This window comes from Gopherus evgoodei, chromosome 1 (genome assembly GCF_007399415.2).
Source record: "Gopherus evgoodei ecotype Sinaloan lineage chromosome 1, rGopEvg1_v1.p, whole genome shotgun sequence".
Taxonomy (NCBI): Eukaryota; Metazoa; Chordata; order Testudines; family Testudinidae; genus Gopherus; species Gopherus evgoodei.
In genome coordinates, this window is record NC_044322.1 from 139,481,269 (window position 1) to 139,492,699 (window position 11,431).

The window sequence follows — 11,431 nt, forward strand, 5'->3', positions numbered from 1 at the left end:
CAAGTTGTCTCTTAAACTTCTCCTTAATAAACAGAATAGATTGAGCTCCTTTAGTCTCTGATAGTAAAACATGTTTTCCAGGCCACAAATTATTGTTGTCATTTCTGACCTCCCCCGTTTTTGCTGGAAGAGTTGTTGGGTATCTTGGAGGATGTATATTTTTAGCGCTTATTCCATAGCTGTTGTTGTTTAATAGTCTCACAAAGGCATTTTTTCTCCGAAATGTTGTTAATTGAAATTAAAGAATTTTTAGTAACACCTATTTCTTCTTTCAATGGCTCCAGTTTTATTCCCTTAATGCAGTGGTGGGCAACCTGCAGCCCATCAGTGGCAGGCTGTGAGACCGTTCGTTTACATTGGCGTGGCCGCCTGCAGCTCCCAGTGGCTGTGGTTCACAGTTCCTGGTCAATGGGAGCTGCAGGAAGCAGTAGCCAGCACATCCCTGCGGCCCACGCCACTTCCCGCGGCTCCCATTGGCCGGGAATGGCAAACCGTGGCCACTGGGAGCTGCGAGCGGCCATGCCTGCGGACAGTCAGTGTAAACAGACTATCTCATGACCCGCCAGCAGATTACCCTGATGGGCCACAGGTTACCCACCACTGCTTTAATGTCATCACTTCACAAATCATTTCCAGTCATCATAGAGTCTTCCAGGTGAAATAGGGCCTGCACTTCTAATGCATCAAACAGATAAAAGGGTGTCAGACTGAGACCAAACAAAACTTTTCTGCCCTACTTCATTGTAAAGAAACCAATCAAAATAAAAGGTGCAAAACCAAATGTTTTTCCTTTAATGCAGCAGCAAGAGCATCAACTTGTAGCTCAGCAGGTTGGTGACACAAACTGATGAATTTTTCAGCAACTATTGTACAAAAATATGCCCATTATCAACTACTAATATATGTACAGTCTGTTCCTCAGCTCCTTCTTTAGCTCTTGAAGGAATGTTATGCTAGCAGGTGATTGGGAAGAACTTAAGAAGCAGGAAGCAAACACAAGAGAAGACTGCTATGTTGGTGTCTGGACTGTGGAAACCCATGAAGATAGAGTCCGAAAAACATGCAATAGTTAGATTCATGGTCAAGAGGTCAGAGCTATCTTTGTGAAAAGACTATAGTTAATGCCAGATGCTTAGGCTGAGATCTAGTCTCTCTTGTTCATGAAGGAAAAAACAAAACAGATTTGTGCAGTTTTATGTTAATTATTGTTTTCCTGTCACATTTGCAGAGGCCCATTGGATTTACATACAGAAGTTCCAATCATTTACCCCATGGAAAAATTAGAGTACAGAAACCAATGGAAAGAGAGTCAAGTCTTCATATCTCCCCCCCGGGACAAGGAGGGCATAACCCATCGATGAGGGTTAGGCTACAAAAGAGCCATCTCCAGGCCAACTCTGCAATAAAACCTGTTCAACAAACTCTTCAGCTTGAATCACAGCAACCTGTGCTTAGGCAAAGCCCACCCCTACCCACTATAGTCTCCACTCACTCACTGCATCCACCATACACAGTGGCTAACAGGATCCCTGACCTTCCTCCACAACCAAGTCTTGTAACCACGGTCATGGAAAGCACTGCCAATGTAGCATCTTCAGGGGTGGGTTCCCCAATGGTGTCGTCGGTGATGCCAACCCCATCTGAAACTGGTTTGGGGAGAAACACCATGATGATGAATTACAGGGCCACACCGGGAAGTGCGAATATTAGTAAAGAACTGCCATCTTCTTCTGTCTCTATCAATCCTAGTTTTGGTGAGTTACAAGTCACATATGCTCAGTATAGTAGAGTGGAAAATTACAGTGAATAAAATGCATGCATAAGGCCTCCATTTTTTTTCTTTAACAAAAATAAATGAGCAGAGCTGACTTTCTCCTTTTGCATTTTAAAAGTGGATTAATATTTAAAGCCTTCTGAATAAAGCTATTGGTGTGCATGATATACAAGAAGTCACTTTAACACTTGAAGTCAAATATTCAAAAAGTTAGTATGTACACTATACTAACACACATACTCAGTTGATTGTTACATGTTACTGATTATTCTGATGTGCAGAATAACTTGAGCACTTTAACAAATCTTAGTTTTACAGCAGATATAATGCTTCAGGATTGCATTAAGAATGAGCCCTCTTCTTTCACTGTCCTACTGATACAAGCTTTTTTCATGCTGTCAGTGGTACAGAACAGCTAGGACTCCCTGCAAGTACAGTGAGCCAATATGTGACAGTAAAATCTCAGCAGCCATTACAGTGGAAGTGCAGCATATTAGAGTTTCTCTAAATCTAAAGATTTCCTTGGTAATGCTTTCATGTGAAAACTAAATAGCCTTGTATATAATAAAGACGTATGATAATTATATAAAGAATATGTCATCCGTAAAGCAAGGTGTGGAACATAACTTACAGTATGTTCTTCATTTGAGAAGCAACTTAATTGTTTTGTGTATAAGGAATGCTAATTCTTGAATGGGATAAGGAAGAGGTTCTCTAATATTTTCATTGTGTGGACTGTTTTGTAAGAGAGACCCTCAAATGCTCCATTACTTATTTTTCCAAAATGTTTAATTCTGTGAATCACCAAAAAAAGCTCCATGAATCATTTCACCGTAAGAGGCTGGGAATGAGTGACAGGGAATGGATCACTTGATGTTTACCTGTTCTGTTCATTCCCTCTGGCACTGGCCACTGTCAGAAAACAGGATACTTGGCTAGATGGACCCTTGGTCTGACCCAGTAGGGCTGTTGTTATGTTGCAGGTAAGTACACATGACACAGGCAGATGTTAAGTCCCTTTATGATATACATATACCCTGAGTCATGCAGAAGGCAGCATTTATTTATTTATTTGCGTTTTCAATCACTTTCAGATTACCAATTATTTACATTACTCTAAAAATAAGTGAAAGTGTTCAAAGGTGCCTCAACTTCTGTTTGTGCACACTTAATAAAATTGACGCTCACACCTGATACCTTTGAGATGTTTTCTTGAAAATCTGTATGCAAGTATCTGCGCAAAGTAGGTCATTCTGAAAATTTTGTCTTTTACACATTTAAATACTTTTTAAAAATGCTATTACTATTATTTAATCAGTTTTGGGTGCTTGATACAAATGAGCTAAGAATGCTAATTTAGTCAGAATATACTGATGGAAGTTATTTCTGCATCTCCTGTAAGTGCAAAGATAGATAATATATAGTCGATCTAGTTTTGGTAATGAAAGGTTAGGAGATGTGAGTTTACTATGTCATAAAGGTAAAGAGAAAAAATGGTTTGGGGAAGAGCTCCTTCTTTTAACAGATTCGTGCTAATCTTTTAAAAAATGTTTTTGCTTTACAAAGAATATGTTGGTGACCCAAAGAGAAATGTAAAGGTTCTTGGAAACTATTTGATGAAAGCCCGACAAAAGACCAAACCGAAGTACGCTGCACGTTACCTAGTCCGTGTCTTGTTCCCCAAGGAAACGTTACTGTGTAGCATTATGGGTGTCAGTGCCCGGGGGCGCAGAACGTTGGATCCTAACAAGGTTGCTGCAGTTAGAGGTATGCTGACTTACAAAACGTGTAGAGTTCACTTTTCTTCCTTAGCAGTTTTCTTGGATTCTTAAATTATGATCCTTATGTTGTGTCCTTCAGTCTACCTTTTTGTGACTCATTATCCAGCAACTATTATATTACCTGGTAGTGAATATTGCTCAACTCTGTACCTTTGGGTTCTGTGGGGAACTTTTTATCTAGTTACCCTCAAATGTTCATTGTAAACTCTTTCAATATTTATGATAGTTTCTCTGATTACTCTAATTTCATATTTTTCTCATTAATCAATCAGAGCTGATCATATTCATTTTGTATTATGAGGCCATAACACACACAGGACACAAGTTAATGGACATGTCAGCATTTTTCTCCTAACCCTCCATTTCTTCCTTGTTTGAAAAGTGATGAGGGTGGCAACATTTTGAGAAATGCCCTTCCCAGCCCCAAACCCACGTGCGCCCACCTAAGCACACACTAGCTACTCCTTTTTGTAAGACTCACAAATCAGGCATTCATTTATTCTGTCTGGGCAGAAAGCAAACAATAGTTCATATGAATAACAGAATGATGTATGTTATCCCATTTGCTAGTCCTGTCATCTCTACTGATAGTCAGGTAGTTTGTTTGACAATTTCCATGAATCGACTAAGAAATATTGAATAAAGAAAATTTCCCTATACCTGATAAGGAGCACTTTTCTGATGCATCTCAGTTTTGTAATGAGATGCAGAAGTATACTGCTGCCTACCTTGAAAGTACCAGTCTACCATAAATTTCCTTAATATAAGCTAAAATCGAAAACTCATTCACAAATCTTGGTAAGCACTTGAAATTGATCTCATTGTGTTCATTTATTTGACTAAAGCTCTTTTTAGTGCTTCTTTATTACATAGTTTAAAAGAGTTCCTACATTTTGTGTGCAGAATTTCTTGCAACTCATTTCCCAAATTATGACCTGAGTGAATATGGAAGAGACTGGAAAACCTGTATCACAAACGTCAATGCCATGATCCGCTGCTTACGCTGTGAAACCAAAATAAACCCAGTAAGTCATCTCCAGGTGTAATAGTTATTAATGAGAGAGTAAATGTTTCCTTACAGAATTAGATATATAAGTAAGTACCTCACCACCTGAGCCCCATAATTTAAGACTCTTTGGGACTTATTTTGTCATGGTTCAACACAGCTCCGCTGACACCAGTCACAATGGTATGTGTGAAACAGTGTCAGCATTTTTATATTTTATAATATTAACAAAAGATACACACATGCAAAATCCTAAAATGAAAATACAGTAATACTTGCCTATAGGTAGTAAAATTTGTTGCAACTTGTGGTAATTTTATAGAATAATTACCAATTTTACCAAAATTTTAAGTAGCTACTTATTAGAAGACCTGTGTGATCTGAATTATTCCCAGTCATCTAACCATTTAAGAACATGAATAAATTTTTGCAGAATTGGGCCCCTGTATGACTAGCTGCCCCACTCTCCCTGACTTCTATCAATAGTGCAGATTATCCCTTGTTAGAATTTATTCTTAAGAGCTCTTCATTAAGGATCAACTCAAACACTTTTAATGGCCATGTATTAATATTTACTTAAAACAAATAAAGTTACAAACAAAAAACCTTTAGCAAAAATTACTGTCGAAGAACTCTTACTAATATTTTATTTCTTACATTTTTCAATATTAAACTATTTAAATAAAACCATTTGCAAGTGCCCTTGTTTGGTTAAACTAATGGAAAGTGTTTACCCTTTTGTTTATCATACCACTACTATTAGGGATACACAAATTTCTCTTAACCTATTGATGGACAGTAAACTGTCTTCATGTCACTGGAATTTACCAATTAATGTATTTATAGTCTATTAACATTATTGAAAATTGAATGAAAACTCCCTTGTAATTTCCATCTATCAAACCCCTTCAGTCAGCATCCTTCCAAAACAATCTGCACTGACTTCAGCAGTGTTTTCTGTCACTCTAAATTGTACAGCAGGATCCTTTCCCAGAAACCTTAACAATTATTTCACTCCCATATCCTGAACTATGTTGCAATAGCTAGGGGCTCAAAACAGTGTTGGAAAGATGGCTTACAAGTTAAACCATTATTTTGATATGCAGAATCAGTGCTGCAGTTGTTCAGCTAGCTATAAAGGTTTCCCTGGGAAGTAGTATCTCTGAGACTTGGGTGTAATAAAAGGATCAGAACTACTCTACCTACACTATAGCTCTCCTGGCCTCTTTAATTTAAACCAGGGATGTTGTCTGTCTTCCTGTTGTTCACGGATAATAGTCACTGTTCCACCCAAAGTATCTCTAGCATGACTTCCAGCATTTCTCACTTTATCCATTTTTCCAACCCTTGGATCTTCAGTGTGTCTAGATTATGCTTTCCCAAGACTGTACCTCCACTGTATACTATCATAGGCCTTCCCACATCTGGTCACATATTTCCAGCCTTTGCATCACACTGGTATTTCATGCCAAGAACATCTGGAAATCCATGCAACTCAGCTTCCAAAGTGCCTCATTACACAAGGACCTCAACAATTGGCTGACATATGGCTCTTGTGGTTGACATGTATGGTTAACAATTTCTCAAATTTGTGGAATCTAATTTTCCTAATAATGTGGAAATAATTTGACACACTTAACTGGCAAACTGGTAGACTTCTCCCAAAGCATATGCTAATCCCATTCGTGTGTTTCAGGAGACTTCTGAAGGGAAGGAGAAACCTGCTGACGCTCCAGACACATCCATTTGTGTGGATTTAAACTATAATGGGGAAGACAGTGACATCAATTCTCAATCCTCTCAGAAAATGACCAGCTCAACAACAAACAGACTTCAGAATACGACATGGGATAAAGTCCCTGAGGTGTTCCATGCACCTTCATCCAATAAACTACAGTCTTTGGAACCAATGGGTAAGTTAGGAGACTTTCATCTTCTGGTTTAACACAAATTGCATTTTATACAGTTGATTGAGAAGTAGTGTATGTTAAGATTCCAAAACTACTGTGCTAGTTTAAGTACAGGTAAGTGAAATCATTTGTGATATACAGTGCCTTGAATCCTACACAGTGGTAAATGGGGTTTACTGACCTACAGGACTGCTTTCCATTTTTCCCAAGACAATCCTTCAGTACAGGTAGTATGTCCTCTCATGGCAAACAGACTCTGGCAACAGATCACCTGTGTTCCCTTTCACCCATGTCCTTATCACAAACACATTTGCACTGTTGCTGACTAATTAGATTGGTGATCTCATGTGTGAAATAGTCCATCTAACATTTCAGGAGTTGGTGCATTATTACCCCATTTTCCCACTTTATATGAGAAATAATAGATGTTCCAAGGCAGCATGGCATATTAAAGAGGCAGAGAAAATTTCTATATCCTAATCTAACAGGCAGATCTGTCACTGTGCTAAACCTTATAACAATTTCCAATTTTTTATTTTCTTCCATTAATAAAAGTGCACAGTTTATAAATACACCAGTAAAACAAGATACTACGTGGCATGCAATGGCTATAGAGATCTTGGGGGCGGGGGCGGAGGAATTCTCTGTGGCTAGTTCTCCAGGAGACAATTGATTGGGTGGGATTTGTATAGGGCTTGAGCAGCCCACGAAAGAGGTGTCAGGACCCTCTTACTCAACAGGCCTCATAATTGACTATTTTACTACATAAAATGTACTTTTTATTCAGTGTGTGGCTCGCTTCATTGAAATTAAGTTGTTTCAGAGTAATACAGAAGAACGTTCATTCTATTTTCATTCTCCACCCACAAGGTTTGAATACTATCAGAAAGCAGCAATGCTTTTATTTCTTGGAAGAACTATTTATTTATTTTTAGATTAAATAACACAGTACAGGAAGCAGTCCTGAAGCAAGTCAAGTTGCATAACTAGCATTTCTGAAAGTGTAACAAAAGCTCTGTTATGCTCCTGTACAGCAGAGCAAATATATATTTGAAATAAACTTTTTGGCCGCTTGGGGTGGCTTGCAAGTCTAAGCCATTGTGTTTAAAATACCTAGTGTTCCCAAATCCCATGTTCTACTTGCATTATTACAACCATTTTGATACATGGAGTTTTATGCATTACTGCATGTAAGACTCTTCAAGGAGCAACTGTATGGGTCACACAGATAGGACCTTGATTTCTGAGGATCCCATCTCCTTTTCTAAAATTTTTCTTCTTCTCCACATTCAGTATGTTGCACACTGGTTGTCTGCCTAGCTAAAAAGTCTTCCAGTATAATGTGGTCCTTTTGAAAGCATGGTAAACACAATTTCTGCAATGAAAATAAAATATTTCTTTCTCCAACTTCCTCTCCAGAACATCTTGGGAGTCCATGGCGCAATGTTCAGTTGCCATTCTCAGTTATTTATGTAGCCAAGGGGAAGTCTCGGCCAGAGTTGTCAGCTCGCTATCTGATTCGCCATCTCTTCACAGAAGATGTATTGGTGAAGAGCAATGTGTATGGTAATTTGGAACGTGGCATGTGTCCACTGGACTGCAACAGGATCAATGCTCTCAGAGGTATACACAGCTAAACTTTCTTCAAAAGATGGGCTGGAGATAGTAATTTTTATTTAACCTTGTATTCATAATAAATCATGCAGCTTCCAAAACATTACATGAAACTGCCATGAGATTAGAGGCACAATCAGTGGGAGGAATGAAAGGGGGATATATTTTTACCCCAACTCCTGATCTCTGCTAGATTACAAAACAAAACAAACCCTGTCCACATATTATCTCCCTAGATAGTCACTTTTATGTATTTCAACTTTTCCCATAACTTTTCAAAAATAGACTTCATCATCAGTCTAGCTTTGATCCTTGTAACTTAATGGTGAGTTTGACTGTATTCTGTATTGGGAGAATGCACTTCTGAATACTTGTTTTGGCCCAGTTGTGTCCAAATAAAACATGCAAGCAAAACAGAGCTTGCATAAATAATTGATAATAATGCCCTGCTTATCTGGTTATTTATCTTTAGACTTCCTTCAAGAGAACTACCCATCCTTTGATCTAAAGGAAACTGGATATGATTGGAAAGCATGTGTGGCTGCCATAAACAGTACAATCCGCAGTCTTAGACATGACCATAAGAAGGCTGCAATTGGAGTCCGAAAGAAAGTTTTGGCCACACCGCCATCAAATGAAAAGAGTCCTTCGCAAAGCCCTACTTCAGTAAAGCCATATGAAAGTGACACTATCAACCTTACAGACTAAAATGCTACATGTCTTACAACCATCTGACATCTAGCTGCAGTCATGCTGTAGGTTGTCCAAAATACTATACAGAAGTCCATATTGTCGGGTTGTCCCCAGCACTATATAATATACTCCACGAGGCCAAAATGGCGGAAGACCTGGGGTCCCTCCGTTCTTGAGTCACTGGCACTCATTCCTATCATAGAGATGCTTTACTCCATTCACAGTTGGTTGCATGATGGGCACTTGTCTGACAAGCACCTACTTTCAGTGAAGTATTGACCCCAGAAGAGATCACTTTGCCTTGAGGAAGTACACTGCACAGAAAAGGAAAGAGAAAATGATTATCCCCCGAGCAAAAGAATAAGGATTTAAAAGCCTATCTGGGTCAAGCCTGTTATGTTTGGGGAGGGAAACTTGTTCTAATAGCTGGATAATATCGAAAAAATGTATAACTTAGAAAGGAGAGTGTGATTGATATTGCACCACTTTAAGTTGTCAGACATCTCGTTTTCTTCTCCCATCCTACAGCAGAGATTTTGTTGTAGGATAAGGGAAGATGAGGACAACTACAACAAATACAATTGCAGGTAAGTAATAATTTTCCTCTTCCTGATGGTTGGCTCTCGTCTGGAATGAGTATTAAGAAAGAATATATATACAAAAATATTCTGGTTTTCTTTTACTCAATGTAAAGAACAAAATATATCCTTTTGAAGGGATGATCAAGGACTAGCATACCAACATAACCCACTGTTCCTTGTTTGTTACATGTCCCCCTCTGTCTAATCCACTGAAGGTAGGAGTCTGAGCTTCCAGCTAGAGAACTTGGGTCCTGATCCACCAATTAAAACAATGGAAGGCTTTCCATTGGCTTCATTGGGCACAGCATCAAGCCATTGGTCCTTTAGCTCAAGCTAAAGAGACTCATGCTTTAGCTCTGTATGTCCTGGGTCATGATTAAGATGACAATTGTTACACCTATCTAGACTCACCTGTAATAGTCACAACTTTTAGGTTTCTGGGCAGTTTGTGTGAACTATCAAGCATATTTGCTCCGTTTTTTGTAGGTTGTTCGTAATTAGAAGCATTTGACATCCCAACCTTACAAAGTCAAACCCTGAAAGGTGAAAATGCACTCTCTTTTCAGACATTGTCTCCAAGATAGTCAGGATTGCTGGGCTTTGTTCCTCAGAAATAGTTACATATATTCCTTTTTTCTTCCCTCCTCCATAAGATTTTATACATAATATGTTAATAAAGCATCTTATTTTGGAAATTACTTGACTGTAATAGTCATCATAAATATGTGAATAGAAAATAACTTTCCTTCCATTTTTTACATGACTGTATATACATTTAGGCTTAAATGAATCATTTGAATGGATTTATTTTCACTATAGATTTTATGCCATTATTGTTTAGTCCTCAAATTAACAATTGAAATAGGTGTTCTTGTTTATGACCAGCAAACTATCATTATTCTTCATTAGGATCCTCCTTGCAAAATACCAACAGTTTTAGAGTCTAGTCTGTAGGTATTTCCAGTTACAGAAATCAGAAAAATACCAAAAATGCTTAGATATTTTGTCCAGTATTTGTAGAGAATTTTTCCACTGTCATTCGCAGATGTAAATGTCAGAATGGCATATTTATAGACCTAGCTCACAAGCACTGACTTCTGTCAATGTGATGTGTACCTCTATCTTCCAATTTGAAGAGACCCAAATAACTGAACAAAAAATAATAGTTTCCTCATAATTGTACCAATTTTTGTTAACTTTTGTAAAATGTATTTTGTCCTTAGGAAAGAATATTTTACAAATAAAGCTAGAATATATTTGCTCCTTTCCTGACTGAACGTGTATTAAATACTGGTGTTTCTTGTTTGGGGACCATGGTTGAAGGGTAGTTTTACATAGGAAACCAAAAAACCCCTTTCTATCTGGGGCATGGGCTTTGAGAAGAGTTTTTGCCTGAGATTAGCTGGCTGCTTCTGCACATGTTGTAAAAACTGATTATTTTGGCTATCAAAATCATAGGTAACCAGATAACATGTTGTTTACATGAGGAAGTTGCAATGGGTTGACTAGAGGGATAACTTTAAACTGATTTAGTTAAGCCAGAGCAAACCCTTGTATGGAAATGCTTGTTTGGGTTTAGCTTAGGTCGATTAGGAATCTGTTTTAAGATAACCAAAAACAAGCCATCATAAACTGAAATAAGCATGTCTGCAAAGGTACTTGTACCAGTCTAACTAAATCAGTTCAGGAATTAATTTAAACTGGTGTGACTTTCTTGCATAGACAAGATCTTATTCTGACATGATTTCAGAATGTAGTTTTGAAACTAGATTCAAGGTACTCATTTCAACATCTTTATACATCAGACTTAGGCCCGGTCTACACTACGTGTTTAAACCGATTTTAGCAGCGTTAAACCGATTTAACGCTGTACCTGTCCGCACTACGAGGCCCTTTATATCGATATAAAGGGCTCTTTAAATCGGTTTCTGTACTCCTTCCCGACGAGAGGAGTAGCACTAAAATCGGTATTACCATATCGGATTAGGGTTAGTGTGGCCGCAAATCGACGGTATTGGCCTCCGGGCGGTATCCTACAGTGCACCACTGTGACCGCTCTGGACAGCAATCTG

General features: G+C 38.3%; 1 protein-coding gene across 10 annotated transcripts in view; it reads left to right on the forward strand.

The window, feature by feature from the left end:
* The window catches only part of BEND2 (BEN domain containing 2), a 34,122-nt gene extending 23,497 nt beyond the window's left edge, over positions 1-10,625 (forward strand). For all 10 annotated transcript variants that reach the window (XM_030573998.1, XM_030574006.1, XM_030574016.1 and 7 more), the window contains 6 exons: positions 1,229-1,754; positions 3,341-3,541; positions 4,459-4,580; positions 6,258-6,474; positions 7,891-8,094; positions 8,558-10,625. In XM_030573998.1, the coding sequence (XP_030429858.1) occupies positions 1,229-1,754; positions 3,341-3,541; positions 4,459-4,580; positions 6,258-6,474; positions 7,891-8,094; positions 8,558-8,793 (1,506 nt within the window). In that variant the 3' untranslated portion in view covers positions 8,794-10,625. The remainder of the gene's footprint in view (positions 1-1,228; positions 1,755-3,340; positions 3,542-4,458; positions 4,581-6,257; positions 6,475-7,890; positions 8,095-8,557) is intronic.
* Positions 10,626-11,431: the final 806 nt, after the last annotated feature.